Source organism: Dendrobates tinctorius, unplaced genomic scaffold (assembly GCF_039654945.1).
Source record: "Dendrobates tinctorius isolate UK_male_01 unplaced genomic scaffold, ASM3965494v1 ptg000010l, whole genome shotgun sequence".
NCBI classification, from domain to species: Eukaryota; Metazoa; Chordata; class Amphibia; order Anura; family Dendrobatidae; genus Dendrobates; species Dendrobates tinctorius.
Genome location: NW_027361678.1, coordinates 13,694,693 through 13,712,913, shown reverse-complemented (window position 1 = coordinate 13,712,913; position 18,221 = coordinate 13,694,693). Strand labels below are relative to the sequence as shown.

The 18,221-nt window shown below is 45.9% G+C and overlaps 1 protein-coding gene across 3 annotated transcripts in view; it reads left to right on the top strand.

Moving 5' to 3' along the window:
* Nucleotides 1-283: 283 nt before the first annotated feature.
* NRXN3 (neurexin 3) overlaps nucleotides 284-18,221 on the top strand; it is a 512,486-nt gene continuing 494,548 nt past the window's right edge. For all 3 annotated transcript variants that reach the window (XM_073587115.1, XM_073587106.1, XM_073587097.1), the window contains exons 1-2: nucleotides 284-389; nucleotides 12,079-12,990. In XM_073587115.1, the coding sequence (XP_073443216.1) occupies nucleotides 12,282-12,990 (709 nt within the window). In that variant the 5' untranslated portion in view covers nucleotides 284-389; nucleotides 12,079-12,281. The remainder of the gene's footprint in view (nucleotides 390-12,078; nucleotides 12,991-18,221) is intronic.

The following is an 18,221-nucleotide window of genomic DNA, read 5'->3' as shown; positions in this document are numbered from 1 at the left end:
TAATAATACTGTGATTTTACAGTACAGGAGACACTAATAATCCTGTGATATTACAGTACAGGTGACACTAATAATCCTGTGATATTACAGTACAGGTGACACTAATAATCCTGTGATATTACAGTACAGGTGAGACTAATAATCCTGTGATATTACAGTACAGGTGACACTAATAATCCTGTGATATTACAGTACAGGTGACACTAATATTCCTGTGATATTACAGTGCAGGTGAGCAGTGCTGTGTGGTTTTAAAAGGCGTGGTGTGGGCGTGTGGTGGGGCGTGGTGTGGGCGTGCTCTGCTCGGAGTGTGTGGATGCCGGAGCGGCGGCGGCAGTGTGAGGTTGGAAGTGATCCGCGCACAGGACCCTCAGCCGGCGGCGGCACAGGTCAGCTCCGGGTGTCCCCGTGTGTGTGAGGAGGGGGCGCTGTGTGTCGTGTGCTGTAACTTCCCGGCAGCTCCGTCTCTCTGTGTGCGGTCCCAGGACTGAGCCCCAACTCTCCGCCGACGTGGAGGGCGCCGGTGCGGACACTTGTGGGGGCCGGCACAGGACGGCTCTGCGCCCCTCTTGTGTGTAGCGATGGCAGGTGGCTGTGGAGTGACTTTGTCACTTCCAGGGCCCCAGATTCCTGCGGCCCCTCGTCCTCTGCTTCTTGCTCCACATTCACCTGGAAATCGATTTCTATTTCTCAGCGTTATTTTTGATTTGTTTTTAGAATTTTTATTTATTTTTATAAAATTGTTAGAAATTAAACGTAAATATTTTTAAATATTTCCATGTCATAAATTTACACAAAAAAAATGCCTGAAATCCAGAAGCAGCCACCCCACCGTCCAAGATGGAGGGTCTGTGAGCCGGAGATCTGCGTCGTCTTGTGCTGGATGGCGCCGTTTTATTGTGTCAGAACATTTGGTAGGAAATGTTCACCTCCAGAAAAGGTCGGTTTTGTAAACAGGGAGATGGGGAGGGGGGGGATTTGGGGACGGACCGGCTGCCTAGCGTGAAATTAAACCGCCCTCCAGTTGTCTCTCAAATGATGGAAATATTCCCCCTCGCAGGCACAATTTGTGTATATATATTTGTCTCGCTTCCCCATTTTCTGATTTTTGGCCACAGTCTATAATTGTGCGGTGGCCGTCGCAGGTCCTCGTAGTCGGCGCCGCTCTGTCGTCTACGTGTTCTGTGCCTTTCGTTCGGGCACAATTGGTGGTGTCAGCCTGTGCAGAGGACGCTGCCAGGGAAAGTTCTGCTTTGATGGAATAATTTGTGAATGTCTGACAAAGATGCCGTCGTTTTGATTTAGATCTGATTTTGCCCTGGGAGAAGCCCCGGTGGCAGTTTGGGGAGCGCTCCTGCTTCGGTCGCCTCTCATGGCACCCATGGTCTATCAGTCGTGCCTTGTTTTTTCATGCCGTCTTTGAAGCTCTTCGGGAGAAGTCAGAGTGAGTTGGATTGTAAAAGGGGCAATTATGTGGCTGATTGCTAGGACGGGCTGCCTATTTAGTTTCATTATCCATAAGACGCATTATGTTCCCCCCATCACTGTGAAAGTGGACGGCAGAGTGTTTGTGGTGGGGGGAGGCGGTGGGGGCTGTAATAGCGGTGCGATTAGACCCACAGCTGCAAAACTGAGATATCAGCCGCTCCACAATTACACACATATTTACTGGGGGGGGATTAGCATTGCCATTTTTTCCACTGTTCGTGTTTATTATTTTTTTCTCCATTTAGCACCATTAATGTCTTACACCGCCCCCCACCCCAAAGTCAACCACCATCCAACACCCCCACTGTATTCTTGGGCTTCAGAGTAATCGTTGGAGAAGCAATGGTTGTGAGTTTGTGTATGTTGCAGGGATGCACTCATGTCTTACGCCCCCCCCCCCCCCCCACGAGCTATAATTTTACCCCCTCTCCTCCATCCTTCGTCCGCTCCTGGTGCAATGTACGGCGTGTTATGGTTTGCCAAAGTAGATCATGTAAGGGTGGGGGGGCTGAGGTTGGGGGAGGAGAATAAAAGCGAACGAGGAAGAGAAAGGAGGAGATGGGATAAAATTGGAGCCCAACGCCATTTTTTTTTTTTTTTTTTTTTTCTTTCAAGCATTGTCGTTCGTGATTATATGTCGCAATCTTCAGGAAAATAACAGGGGTTGTTTCGATTGTGGGGGGCTGTCGTGGAGAGCTCCTCTTGAGCCGGCAAAAGGCTCTGGGGTAGGAGTGAAATAGAGTGATAATGATTACGGGTAACCATCCATGACGTATTGGCTACAGAGGTGAGCTCGCTCTTCTCGCAGAATCTGGAGGATGGGAGATGTGTGGCCATCCCCCTCCTGGTGGGCACATATCCACCCCTACTGCGCCTTGTTTTTGCTGACCTTCTCCCCAACAATATTTTTCTAAAGATGAAAATTATCTGAAGGTTTCGGGTGCTCTTGGGCTCCTCTATAGGGCGCTCTTATTTACCTTTAGAAGGGGGGCTTCAGCTGGGCTGCTCATTTGAATACACGGAAAGCTTGCGCAGTAGCGCAGAGAATTGTCATACCTAACGCGTGTTTGGGCACCACCCCCTTACCTCATCGCTTCGCCCTTTTTTTTTTTTTTCCCTTTTTATAATATGAAATATTCTATCATTAACCTTTTCATTCCTGGACATCAATAAACCTGGTAGAAAGAAGAAAGTCTTTGCTTCTTAAATCGTGTCTGAAGGGTCCTTGGACAACTCTTTCCTTGTGTGTGACATTGTTCTGTTCAGGCGTTTCACCTGTTTGTCATTTTTTCTGCTCTTCTCACTTTCATATTAGTACAGTTTCACATTTTTTGTTCTGTTTTGCTAGTAATTTGCCCCCGACCCACTGTACCATTTCATCAAGCGGCTGTCTCTGGATTCGGAAAGATGCAGTGTTGATTGGTGTCTCTTCACATCAGACGTTTGATGGGTTTGCAGTAGGGTGTGTGCCGAGCAGGTGATCTGGACATTCTGGTGCCCTTGATGCAGTGGCACAAGCAGCTGACACTCTGTGTCAAGGTCTTCTCTCCACCTGGGGGGTAATGGTGTGAGTGGTGGTAGATTGACACCTTCCTGCCTCATATCAGATAGGTACTGGAGTGCGTGGTGATGGTGGAAGCAATCATGCCCTGATTAGCTGAACGATGAATGATTTCTGAAGAGGATTCCTGTCTATTTGAAATTCTGATTCTCTGTGCCAGTCAGCAGAGCTCTTGTCTGTCAGGCAGCGGGCCGCACGGTGGACCGCGTCTGCACACTCCATTACTTGTGTATTCCCCGTTATTACCGTCAGCACAGTGGAGTTATTGTGCTTCATTATCTGTTACTCCTCTATAGAGTAAATGTATTAACATATATGACTGCTGGGTGTGTGTGTATGTATGTATGTATGTGTGTGTGTGTGTGTGTGTGTGTGTGATATATATATACGTGTATTTATACTCGGAGCCACTCCCTGCATATACCGTATGCACCAGACTCCCTGTACAAGGGACCACTCCCGGCATATGTTCTAGCCATCTCATGTATAAATTAGGGTACATAGGACTGCTTCTCGTGAGCACATATGGATCTCTTGTAGTTATATGTTCTCTGTGTAGGTATACTTGATCCCCCTGAATATTTTACTTGGGATTGCTTCCTGGGCTCATTTTGTAGACCTAGTATTGTTTTTTTTTTTTTTTTGTTTTGTTTTTCATGCTGTGTGTTGTTACTCAAGACTGTTCCTGTATACTGTATATAGTCTGTGGAACCAGTGCATGCAGGTATTACACAGGACTGCTCCACAATCTGTTACATGTGACTGTGCACATATGTGTGCTCATGTATGAAATACTTGCTATCTATCTATCATCTCCTGACTCCCTCTTGTTTGGTGATTGTATCTTTCTGTATATTATATTTAATAGGTTTATTGTGCTTGCTGTGTGCACTATAAACAACTGTCATGTTTTGTGAAGGTCCGGTATATGGTCCAGTGTGTGGATCTGGGCTACACTGTCCTGCTTTTTACTCACAGGATGATATTGTAGTCTATTGTACATGCTCTCGCAGTACAGAACAGTATTCATGTAGCAACCTCATATTCTGTGGCGTTGTATAATCAGACAGGAAATATTTCAGGTGATAAAGATTAAGAAATATCAAAAGATGTGTTCTGAATGTGAATGCCTTAAGTGGTGCATTTATGATATATATAAATACAATACGCTGGTCATCATGAGAAGAGGATGATCACCTTAGTGACACGAGATGTCCCCGTGTTGTGGTATCGGACACCTCTGTACACGCCATGCTGCTCTGTGTACTTGCTATATACCTAGAATGCTGATAGCTGTACGTGTACATCTTGATTCCCACCCAGATCAGGTTGTATTCCGTCACGCCAGCAGACGACCGTGTTTGCAGCAGGTGGTATGTACAGGGTGCCCACGTTGGCATACATGCGTCTGCGATGGGTTATTGTTTGGCTCTGGTGTCCTGGAGCTATGTTTGGGATGTGGGCTTTAAGTTGTCTTCCGCCTCCAGTCTGACTCATTACATCTGTTTACATCACCAATATATAAGGAGTTAGTCAGATACTGAGGGTGTGACTCTCACAGCGACACTTTTCTAATGTTCAGAATTGAGTGACCGAAGACTGATGCGGCCGAGGGTGTAGCATTCAGTGAAGTGCAGGAGCAGCAGGTTGTATCTGTGTTTGTGTGAGGGACTGACTGTAGATTTGGGAAACCGTCCCCTGAAAGGGTGAAGTTGGAGGTCCAGAAAACATGGATAATAAAAACATAAGTGTTAATGGGCTGTAAATGTCCTGGGCATTAGCTCTCCCAGATATTGGCGATTCCTTCCCACTTGTATGTTACTGTGATGTCTGCCGCTCTGCTCACGTCGTCCTCTGCGCCGCTGCGGTCATTGTCAGCTCCGTCCTGCTGCTATAGACTAGTTTGAGTGTAGGTAATTGCTGTAGATATGTAATCAATGTGTCAGGCCTCCCCTGGAGGCCGCACCATCACCTGCCTGGGAATAAATATCTACATGTGCTAATGTGCCTTTTCAGTCCAGGTACAATCCCTGGAAATCGCACATCCTCTGGCACTGCAGGGGTTAAATGATTGATTCTATTGTAATTCCCAGCTAATCGCAGTGCTGCCAGTCTAATTACTTTATTTTCTCCAATGGCTATTTTAGTGTTATAGGCACTCGGCCTGAAGGTTAAGGCTTTGGCTCATGAGCTGACATTCTAGCTATGTTGTCAGACCAGAAATGGTTAATATGCAGGGGGTCAGTTTGTGAGGGTGTGATCTAGTGTTGGATTTATTGTAAAGGCTGATGTTAATAGGAGCTGGCATTTCTGCTGTGGTGGAGCACTGCATGATGGGAAACTCACCTCCGTATTCCCCTCAAGCACCCATTATTCTAGCACTGACCACAACATGCAGACCAAGTACCCAGCCCTGTGCGTACACTTCTCATGAAGACCACCATGCTAATCTCCTTCCGACCCGTAGTATTGGCCTGAACATGCCCATCGCCTTCAGCATCTCCTGTCCCGCTTCTTCATCACTTTGTCGTACTGTCTCGCCTCACTACCACCCCAATCATTCCCATACTGCTGTCGTCATATTACCCACTCCTGTACGCTCTTTTCTCTACTAGCCCTAATAATTGCTAAGCACTCTGTCATAACAGCCCATGCAATCTGCTGGTGTAGTAGTGCCCCTGCATTCATCCCCCTATAACGATAGGATTCTCCAGCATTCCCCGTCTGCTTTCCAACATTTTAAATGCTTTTTTTTCTTGGGACATCTGAAGCTGTGATGGTTTTTTGCAAAAAAAACCTTCTGCCAGTGACATGGAGTCCTGTACAGGCTCCTCGCATGCGATGGTGTCTGGTACCAAGCAGCATCTATCATTAGGCCATTATAAGTCATTTTTTTCCCTTGTATTTTGGCCTCAGTATCTCTGTATTCTGCTAATCAAGAGAAAAAGGTGTACCAGCATCTACCTGCCATGTATGTGCCAATCTTGCACTGTTGGCATACTGACCAGGGCTGTGGAGTCTGAGTCTGTGTCCTTTTTGGTGGACTTGGTATAAAATGGAGCGACTCTGACACCTAACATATATAATGCATTGATGCAGGATGTGCTGTAATATTTCCATAATAATTTGGGAAAGTGATGACATGTCCTATAAATGCCTGTTCTGCTCCTGTGCTGCACTTTATGTCCATGCTTGGTAGTGACCGGTGCCGCTGAGTCTGAGCCGTGGAGTCGGAAGTTAATGAGATTGAGGAGCCCGAGATGGTGGTTTGGCTTTGCTGGGATCACAAATGCGAGGAATACGACCGAGTCTCGCATGTTAATACCCGACACTGCTGCCGGCACTCGAGCGGAGCGTGCAGCCGCATAGAAATACATGAAGCTGCACGCACCGCTCCTGAGTGCCGGTGGCAGTGCCGGGTATTAACATGCGAGACTCGTCCGTATTCCTCGCATGTGTGATCTCGGCTTTACAGACACAATATGGATTTGTCCTTCATGACAGTGAAGTGACCACAATAATAACGTTCATGCTATGGTACGTACTGCTGATTAAGGCCGGTATCACATTGCGTTTAGCAGTCCGTTAACGCTGCCATTGACCCCCATTATGTGGCGCATCGCGACGCATGCCGTGAAGCGGCACGCATTCGCGATGTGCCATCATTGACTGACGGAGCCTTGGACGCTGGCTGCAGCGTCTGAGGCTCCGTCACCGCTAGCGCTGATGAATCATCAGCGCTAGCGGGTATAGCATAACGCGATAGCGTTATGCTATACCGTTAACGCAGCCCGTCAACGCTAAGCTAAAGAAATCCCAGTCCAGATATCAATCAATTCAGAATTTGAGGCTCTTCATTTGTCGCTGCATCACTGGGTAGAGCTTTGGCAAAGAACAGGGAAACATTATAGTAAATGCTGATTTTGTTTCTTTACCATGTAAAAAGATCTGTAATTATGTCACATTACATCAGTCCATCTACATAACGGTTAGCACTTTGACTGATGCAGAACTTTAAGTGCAGGAGGTTAAAAAAAAAAAAAAAAAGTCCCCTTCCAGTTGCCTATAGGGGGAGCTCACCGCATACAAGGTATACATTCCCATGGTAACACAGCATGTGGAGAGCTCCAGGTGATGGTAAACAGCATCATATAGTTGAGATAACTAGGGTGCACTAATCTCCTGATTGTCTGCATCTGTCGTGGGACCCCCGCTGTTTCACCTCAGTTTCTGATGTCCGCTTTCAACCAGTGCTGTCTGAAAAGTGGACTAACTCATTTCAGAAGCTAAGCCAAAACACAGCATAAGGTCACACACAAAGCAAAAACAGCAGAAGAAAAGTCAGAAATTGCATTTATCACTACAGGTCAGAAAACTAATGCATGACAGGATGCCGCAGCCAAAATATCGAGCATTACTAAGTGGCACCCTTTACAAGCCTTATCTGTATGCGATGCCTCCATTTTTCTCAGTATTTTGCACCTGTTTTGCCTCCACCTTTTTATCCTCAGGCAGCTGCGTCCTGCCGGGCATTCATTTTCTGACCTGTGGTGGTAAATACGGTGTCCCAAGCCACCCCCCCCCCCCCCCCGTAGCAAAGCCACTCCTGACTATGCATCGTTCTCCACACTATTCAGGCATAGAACACAAAGCAGAAGTGAACTGCTAGGATCTGTGAGCGACCCTGAACTCAGGATATCCTACCCTTCTGCATGGACCACCCATTTAATCCTGTGACTTTGTAGGTATATGGAGATCTCATACAACCCTTTGACTGCTGTCAGTGCCTTAGAAGCACTTGGTAATATCCTTTTTTTTTTTTTTTCATAACGTTGTAATGTTGATGTGAACAGAGCTCATGTCTAAGTACTACATTTATGCTGAACAAGAATAATCCAAAGTCTGAGGCCGATCACTAAATAAATGCAGCGGTCCAGGTCATCTGTGGGAAATCCTAGCACCGGTCTTTTTTTTTTTTTTTTTTTTTTTTTTCTTTTTTAGCAGTCCATATACATTTTTCCACAGTGAAAATGATAAATTTACCAATTTTAATCAATTATTGCCATGATCATAAAATGTTAGGGCTTATCACAGATTTGGGTTTATGCCTTATTACTGGGATGTTAATGCCTTTAGCTTGTTCTGTTTTCCTGCCCTCCCAGTGAGGCTATGTAAGGAAATTACCTAATATAGTCCATATTTCAGATCTGTGATGCAGTCACGGTGTACTTACATTACTTACCCTGTACTGATCCTGAGTTACATCTTGTATTATATTCCAGAGCTGCACTCACTATTCTGCTGGTGCAGTCACTGTGTACATACATTACTGATCCGGAGTTACATCTTGTAGTATACTCCAGAGCTGCACTCACTATTCTGCTAGTGCAGTCACTGTGTACATCCATTACATTACTTATCCTGTACTGATACTGAGTTACATCCTGTATTATACCCCAGAGCTGCACTCACTATTCTGCTGGTGCAGTCACTGTGTACATACATTACTGATCCTGAGTTACCTCCTGTATTATACCCTAGAGCTGCACTCTCTGTACAGAACCTAGTGTGAACACCACACTTCCCAGAATGCAAGTTATGTCCTGACACTGAATAAGATTTCAGCTTGGAAACCCATGAATTAGTGAGTTCCGCTCTGGACTATCATACAGGCTGGGTCAGTACAGCATGACATGTTGTATTGTTTGTACATCTTGAAGCATTAGATGCTACACAGAACTGCCTCTGGGTTCACTTAGGGTATGTTTCCATGTGCTTAATATATCAGGATTTGCTGCGGATTGAATGCTGCATACAGCCGCAGCGTTCAATCCGCAGCATCCAGATGTTACAGCATAATGGAGGGGACTTTATGAAATCCCGTCTCCATTATGTGTACAAAGACGTGGGTGACACCCCCACGAAACTGGACATGCGGCGCGTCTTTATAGACCGCAGCATGTCTATTTATTTACAGAGCCTTGCGAAAGTATTCAGCCCCCTGGAACTTTTCAACCTTTTCCCACATATCATGCTTCAAACATAAAGATACCAAATGTAAATTTTTGGTGGTGAATCAACAAGTGGGACACAATTGTGAAGTTGAACGAAATTTATTGGTTATTTAAATTTTTGTGGAAATTCAAAAACTGAAAAGTGGGGCATGCAATATTATTCTGCCCCTTTAACTTAATACTTTGTTGCGCCACCTTTTGCTGCGATTACAGCTGCAAGTCGCTTGGGTTATGTCTCTATCAGTTTTGTACATCGAGAGACTGAAATTCTTTCCCATTCTTCCTTGGCAAACAGCTCGTGCTCAGTGAGGTTTGATGGAGATCGTTTGTGAACAGCAGTTTTCAGCTCTTTCCACAGATTCTCGATTGGATTCAGGTCTGGACTTTGACTTGGCCATTCTAACACCTGGATATGTTTATTTGTGAACCATTCCACTGTAGATTTTGCTTTATGTTTGAGATCATTTGTTGGAAGACAAATCTCCGTCCCAGTCTCAGGTCTTTTGCAGACTCCAACAGGGTTTCTTCAAGAATGGTCCTGTATTTGGCTTCATCCATCTTCCCATCAATTTTAACCATCTTCCCTGTCCCTGCTGCAGAAAAGCAGGCCCAAACCATGATGCTGCCACCACCATGTTTGACAGTGGGGATGGTAAGTTTAGGGTGATGAGCTGTGTTGCCTTTACGCCAAACATATCGTTTGGCATTGTTGCCTAAAAGTTCGATTTTGGTTTCATCTGACCAGAGCACCTTCTTCCCATGTTTGGTGTATCTCCCAGGTGGCTTGTTGCAAACTTTAAACAACACTTTTTATGGATATCTTTGAGAAATGGATATTTTCTTGCCACTCTTCCATAAAGGCCAGATTTGTGCAGTGTACGACTGATTGTTGTCCTATGGACAGACTGTCACACCTCAGCTGTAGAGCTCTGCAGTTCATCCAGAGTGATCATGGGCCTCTTGGCTGCATCTCTGATCAGTCTTCTCCTTGTTTGAGATGAAAGTTTAGAGGGACGGCTGGGGCTTGGTAGATTTGCAGTGGTATGATACTCCCTTCCATTTCAATATGATCGCTTGCACAGTGCTCCTTGGAATGTTTAAAGTTTTGGAAATCATTTTGTATCCAAATCTGGCTTTAAACGTCTCCACAACAGTATCACGGACCTGCCTGTTGTGTTCTTTGGTCTTTATGATGCTCTCTGTGCTTCAAACAGAACCATGAGACTATCACAGAGCAGGTGCTTTTATATGGAGACTTGATTACATACAGGTGGATTATATTTATCGTCATTTAGGACAACATTGGACCATTCAGAGATCCACAATGAACTTCTGGAGTGAGTTTGCTGCACTGAAAGTAAAGGGGCCGAATAATATTGCACGCCCCACTTTTCAGTTTTTGAATTTCCACAAAAATTTGAAATAACCGATAAATTTCGTTCAACTTCACAATTGTGTCCCACTTGTTGATTCTTCACTAAAAATTTACATTTGGTATCTTTGTCTGAAGCATGATATGTGGGAAAAGGTTGAAAAGTTCCAAGGGGCCGAATACTTTCGCGAGGCACTGTATCTTGCAGAGACGCTCGGTCTCCGCAAGATAAATAGCCCAGTCTATGGATAGGATGCGGTGATTCCGCATGTGTTCATTATCGCTGCGCGTAAAAAAGGGGGCAGCACTTTGGGCGGAGTGGTCATCCGCCGCGTCCAAAGCGCTGCTACTACGCAGCGTGGAAACATACCCTTATGTTTTCCTGATAAACAGGCCATGTTGTATTCTCAGTGGTAGGGGCATGAGAGACGCTGCTGATGGCCCCTGCGGTCGAAGCTCCATCCACCCACTAAATGATGCAGCTATTGGCGAATGGTGTGGGCCAGACCTGGGCAAAGAGCAGTCCATGGGCCACAAGGTGTAATAGGAGCAAGGAATGTACTGTATGTGGTGTTTTTTTTTTTCTCTTTAATAATCTGTCTATAGGATGTTTGCACGTATATAAGAGGCTATGTGGGCACTAATATTGTATATAGGAAACTGTGAATGTGCTCACACTATATATAGGGGGTTGTGTGTGGTCTGATGGTATATAGGGGGATGTTGTCATACGTATGCTCTATATTAAGTGATACTATTAATATAAAATAATTATAATATGTTGAATTAATTTCAGCCTACTGGTTTGTTGTTCACAGCACTCACGACCTCTCATATGGCCCTCCGTGAAAATTAATTGCCCACCTCTGTTGTTGGTGGCTTTTCAGCTGCGTGTGTTTTGGCGCTAACATTCAATGCCTCCCTATCTATATCGCTGTAGACTTGTCCTCTTTTTTTTTCCTCCTCTGTGGCTGTGGCTCAGCCCCTCCGCCGTGCACGCTGTGGCTGGGGTTCGTGTTACTTGCTGGCTGTGGCCTTTATAGGTTGTGGACGTTTTTCGTCTGTTCTTCACCCATCAGTGATTCCTCTGTGCGTCTTTCTGATCTTTATTTCTGAGGCCTGGAGCACTACAGGAAATTCACCCATGATTCATGTGTTGTAATGTCTGGCTGCTACTGCTAATGTGAGAGTCGTTTATCGTCCGCACCTATGGTGTCACTTGTGTGCAGTAGATTCCACATGTTCACTTTGTAGATTTCTGTATTTGATAAGTGTTCCTGATTATACCACTAATGTCTCTGCTGAATGCCTGCTTTAAGAAAACCATGCTGGCAGCCCCTCATTATGGACTTCTAGTGTGTGTTCAGTCCAGTGGTCCCGCCTCGTTCACCTCCTCCACCCCCATTATTTCTCCCCACTTTCTCAGGTCTGTCTGTTCTGCTGATGATTATGTATTGGGTAAAAAGTAGTCATATGGAGTGGTGGTGTGAGCTCTCTGGTGCAGGATCTTCAAAACACGGGGCATCAGGATTGTACATAAGTGTTGCTGTGGACATTTGTACATGTTACATGGGTTTGTTCTGGGATATGCTCTTGGGCTGTAAATCTATTTCACATCACTTCTGTTTTTCTTTTCCCTATAGATGTAAATACGGATTCATTACACTCCTAAGACCTAGAACGGTTTTTCTGCACGACCTTCGAGCAGCTGTGAGAGAAGACTGTTCTGCAGTGTATCGGAGAGGCTGAAGATTGGACCTGTGCTGTTCTCAGAAGATCCTGGATCTTTCTCCTAGTCATTCATTTCAATACTTCCTCCTCCTCTTTTCCTCTCCTTCACATCACCATGTCCTCCAGCTTTTGCTCTCTTAGCCTCACTCTCCATTTAAGCTTTCTTCTGGGCTCTGTCTTAGGCTTGAGCTTAGGACTTGAGTTCATGGGACTTCCCAGTCAGTGGGCTCGCTACCTGCGCTGGGATGCCAGCACCCGCAGTGACCTCAGCTTTCAGCTCAGGACCAACGTTTCCACCGGCCTTTTGCTCTACTTCGATGATGGTGGCATCTGTGACTTCCTCTGCCTCTCTCTGGCAGACGGCAGAGTTCAGTTGCACTTTAGTATTGATTGTGCTGAAACCACGGTTCTAAGTGATAAGAAGGTGAACGACGGTGGCTGGCACTTTCTGATGGTCAGTCGAAATAGGCTGAGGACCACAATGGTTCTAGATGGGGCAGCTATACCTGCAGAGGTTCGACCACAGAGGCAGAGCATGAATATTGTTAGTGATCTCTTTGTAGGTGGCGTTCCCGGGGATATACGCTCCGATGCTCTGACACTCAGTACAGTCAGGGACATACCCATGTTCTCTGGATATTTACAGGAGCTCAAGTATGGCAACTCTGAGCCTCGGCTACTCGGGAGTCAAGGAGTGCGGTTAGATCTGGAGGGGCTCTGCACCGATAATCCTTGTGACAATGGAGGCGCTTGTCTGTTGCTGGATGGAGAGCCCACCTGTGACTGTACAGCGACTGGCTATGTGGGAAAGTTCTGCTCTGAAGGTAAGCAGAAGGCTGCGTCACGGAAGGAGGTTATATTCATCAGCTCATAACTTTCTAATGTCTTTTAGGCTTCCCGTCGGAGAGGATTTGCTGTTAATGCTTGGATTCTGCACAATGCAAGTGAATAAGGTTTACAGCAAGCTTTATTCTCCTGTCAGATGTCAAATCTTGCTGCAAATTTCATCTTTGCAAAGGGTTAAATACTCAGTCAAATCCTTGTCAAAACCCTCACTGGATTTCTTAATGAATTGCCAGTGCTAACCTTATTATAGTGGTTATCTCATCACAGATACTGGAGGGTCTGCTGGTGGCTCCAGCACTCCTGCTGAAAAGATGATTCTTTCCTGTGGGCACATGGCCTGTAAGGTGCAGCGCCCTCTCATGTTCATATGCATTTGTAGGGAAGGAGGTCAGGGCCTGTCTGGATACAGTATCTCTCAAAGGAGCTGCTAAGCATGTTGTTAGGAAAATGTAGTAATTGAAAATTGGACCTTTGATTGAAATGCAGCTTCTCTGTACCATGTTTGCGAGGAAAAGGAGTTTTCTCACGCCTTGCTCAGGGTGATTTTCCTGTTCATTACCCATTAAATGCTGCAGTGGTCTTAAGAGAATATTGCATGTGCTGCTGTCCTTTCTGGAGGATGACACGTCGGAGACTTGCGATTGGGATTTGCTGCTCCAGCCACCATGTTGTGTTTGGAGATAACAGCAAGCGTACTTTGAATGACAGGAGGGCTGTGAGCGTCCAGGGATTGTCTGACGCAGACTGATACAGTGTGTATTCTTATTTACTGGGATTTTACACACTTACTATAGAGAAGATAATCGCTCAAAATCTTCTCTGGGAGATTATAACATTTACCTCTAGATGCTTAACAGGAAATGTCAGATTGAGCAGATCCCAAAAAAAACAAAACGACTACAATATTCTCTATATCGTGTAAGTTGTGTCCTCGTCAGTCCTTCACAGAGTAGATGTGACATATACACTGACACATGATCAGTATGCAGTTATTTTATTTTCATTGAAAACTTCACATTTAAATTTTTTTCCCCCTTTGGCATGAAATCTGTACAGCCAAAAAAAAGTGCATCAGCCTGTGGCATATGGGCATAGCTGATGTGGCTGCGCCAGATAGTCATACAGGGCAGATACTAATGATGCCTAAAACTGAGCCACCATAGAGTTCAGAAAATGCTCCAAACGTGCCACCATGGATCCCTGCCTGGTAGAGTTATCTCTCATTGGACGTCAGTCGGCTCATTCCTATGCCGCTCCAGGCTGGCTAAACTTACACTCTTACTTTGCTCTCTAAATCTTGGCACACCGTGAAGAAACCGGATGCTGTTTCTAAATTTATTAAGCACCCCCATTCCCCCCCCCCCCCCCCCCCCAAGAAGTGTCTGAGGCACAAAACTCCTAAGTAATGTAGGGCACGCTTCTACACCAGTATTATGTCGCAGAAAAGTAAATCTGCCCTGATGTCTCTGCACTTCTTATCCACGACAGTTCAGTACATGCTGGCAATATTGTAACCATGGCTTTCTAGTCTAAACCCCATGACCGGTTTCTGCAATGCAATGTCTCACAAAACTACAGTGGTGCTGATTTAAGTATTGAGAAGGCACCTTGAGTCTGGGGTAACAGAACTCATTTTGGTGCAAAGTGTTGCATCTAATTTAGACTTGAAACTTCTGAAATGCTTCCCCTGAAGATGAGCAGAGAAGTCTGGCGTTACGCAGAGACTTTGATGGTGACAGAGGTCGTGCCGTCAGAGTTCGCTCTGTGACTGCAGCACAGGTGAATGGTCCCGCACCATGACCTGGTACTTGCTGCTCCAAGCAAGTAGCAAAAGCCCAACTAGTTCTGACTCTGTGACTTGTTAGTCATGGTACCATTCACCGGAACTGCACTGGCACGCGGCAGTGATGTAGAGCAAACATTGGGGCTTCACCTTTGTACAGTAGATTTGATGTCACCGTCTGAAAGTAGCAGAAAGTAACGAAGGAAGAAGTGGCTGAAGGTCAGACAATCTCTAAAGATGCTCCACAGCCCTCCGGAGTCCATAGGTTTTCCACAACTTCAGATAGTTGTGCAGTATCGAAATTTTACCCAAGATTAGCAAGAACTGGTGTGATAAATGTTATGGGGGACCGCTCCTGTCCATGTAATGGATGTAGGATCTCTGCACCAGACATGCAGCTCCTCTCAGTGGTTTTCTACCACATTGGACACGCCATGTATTTGTTCCTGCACTATTTCCACTCTGTACGGAGGTTTCCAGGAGCTGTGGCTTCATGTAAAGATCCCCATGAACACCTACAGAACCCCTCTAATTGATTGCCATACTCTTCCCTTGCTTACCAGCTTGTGGATATCATGGAGCAATGCTGTATTTTGTGGAGGATTCCAATATCCAATCACTTAATAGTTTTCACAGTTTACCAGACATTGTGCTGGCGATCTAGTAATGCTAGTCACATATTAATTGTCATGATCATCTTTCTTTAAAGTTTAGGAGGGAATTCATGTTTTGTCTGTAAATTAATATCTTGCCTTTAATACAGGTACCTGGAAATCTGAGCTGAATATATATGTGTACATCCTGGCATCTGTCGTAGTTCTTGGAAAGTTCTCATTATTTCTATATGTCAGGTGTTTCTCCCACAGAGCAGCCCAGGGGTTAATAGTGAAATGTGGCTTTACTGATTACGCGTCAGTAATCACGTCTTGCTTGCCGCACTTGGCTAAGCTCCCCATTATAGAGCAGACCTTGTCCCGGTCCCGTCTGGGCGGCAGATTGCCTGAAATGATCACCGGACAGGAGAAATTTCTCCTGGTTAATGTTCCATTACAGCATCATTTGTCACAGTGAGATCTCCCCTGCATCCAGAGGGGATCGGTCCTCTGTGTAGGGGTGCGGGCTCTGCCCCGTGGGATTAGGAGCGGGGAGATGGGGGCCGTGATGTGGAGTCAGTCTGTATTACTGTTTTTGGAAGCCCGCAGATAATGAGGATTAGGAAGTCATCTGTGTCTGCTATAATGAGGTCAACCTCCCCCCCCTCCCCCATACACACCATGTGACGAGGGCCGCACAATCATCCAGTTTGATTAAATGTTTTCTGCCTCCTGCCCTATAGTTTGACTACTCCTCATCTGCTATGGTGAGACCCCCGGAGCTGCCCGGCTTCTCAGACTTAGCAGCTAATAAAGTGTTAACTGAAGCAGTTTTTTCTTACATGTGAACATGCAGAATTCGCATCAGATACAGTGGATAAAAGATCAGACCGACCGCGAAATCCACTGGGCTCAGCAGTTAATTTGCTCTGCTCCCGATACCACGAGAGGTAAATATTTAATACCCCGGTGACTCGCTGGCCTTTTCTTCAGGTTTCCAGTGCGTTATGTGATACACTCTCGCTGAGCGCCATCAGGGTCCTCGCTGCGCTGTGCAAACAGCTTATGGATGCTGGCAGTAAGCATCGGATGTGTATTTATACGACCCCCAGACAGCAATAAGAGGCTAAAAAAGGAGCCCAAGATACGTTGTCTACTAAAGTACGGAAGCCAGCGCTCCCACACGTGACACGGCGGGGAACACGGACCCTCTGTAAGTCATGTCATGAATCCAGAGCTGCCATAGGAGGCCTCTTTATGGAGACACACTCTATAAAGGAACACGTTGAAACTTTCATATATATATAATTTCCACATAAAATCGCAGCAATAGATGGCTGTAGCGTATATAACCGATCATGCAGCACAGATCGGTGTCCATTGTGTACAGGATGCCTCACATGTATTCAGAGTAAATCCTATCTGCTGATGTGGAGGTGGGGCGACTGGGAAAAATGTCATCTGTGTCCAGCTAGAAACCCCTAGATTAAGCATGGTAGACAGGAATTGGGTCACACATCTTTACAGAAGTGGCCTCATCTGCCGAGGCCACACCGTGAGGATAGCTGCTTATTTGTGGGCCTCCATTAAGGTCCATGGAGCTGTATATATGCTGTACGGGGGTGGCGTAGATGAACAATATATACAACATAGTGTATCCGCATGCCTATACTGATATAATGAGCACAACTAATTTTAGGGAGCTGTAAAATCTCAGAATGAAGATAGATTTCCCTGGAGCCCCCCATCCCCGACATCCCGACGCTAAGTAGTTCTTTACAAACTTCTGGGTGAATTCTCCCTATTGGCTGAGGCCAGGGAAGCTCCACAGATGAATGCTGCTCGCAGTAAGTTGTCGCCTGCCCCCCTGCTCATTCCCTCTGTGCTCTCAGGTTTCCCAGTGTTTGGACAGGGAGCACAGGATGGGTAAGTGGACGCCAGGCTGCGTGTGACCAGGGATCAGATGTCTCAGGAAACACAGGGATGAAGGTATGAAAGGCAGCGGGATTAAATATTTATTCCACCTGCCATATCAATGCTGTCACCTGTGCAGAACATCCATTATGGTAAAACGCACCTGGTCACGTGAGGCTCAGGACGTCATCAGCGGGGGGTGATGGTCGTGGCTGTGACAGGATTCTGCTCTCACTAGTAATCGCTGTCATACAGTATGTGGGACAACACCGAGCCTTTTCCCTCTGTCCAAAGCTATGAACCGCCCGCTGCTCCTAATGCTTTGTGTATTGCCAGCCTGCCGGCTGTGCTAGGACTGGAATTGTGTCCCAATGTCACAATAAAATGTAGAGCTGATCTCAAAGCTGTAAATCTTCATAATGCCGACAACCCCGGGGGGTCGAGGATTTATACCCTGCACTGCTGACTGTGATAACCATAAATATTTTTTTAACAAATATTCTTCCAGGTGTGTGACTATCTGCTCCTCAGCGGACAGATGCCGTAGCGAGACCTCCAAACCATGCATAGTGATCGCCACTTGCATGAGCGCATGTTTTTGTGTGGGAGTGGAGGTCCTATATGGTTTGCATGTGATGTCTCACTCCATGCAACGTAGATTTTGTGTGGTCACGGCTTGACTCTGTCTCTCTCTCTTTCCTTCCCCTTGTCTCAATGCTACATTAGATGTCAATGACATTCCAGGTGAGTGTCTGCACTCCTGACGCCGTTCCCTGATGCCGCTCAGATCCCTTATTAGAGTGTATGTAGCTCTGCGAAGATGTAGACCCTGAGTGTAGGAAGCTGTTCTGTCTTCGGTGCTGATCAGGGCTAGTCTTGTACTTCTCTTCTCCACTTCCTTTAGGCCATCTTTCCTGCA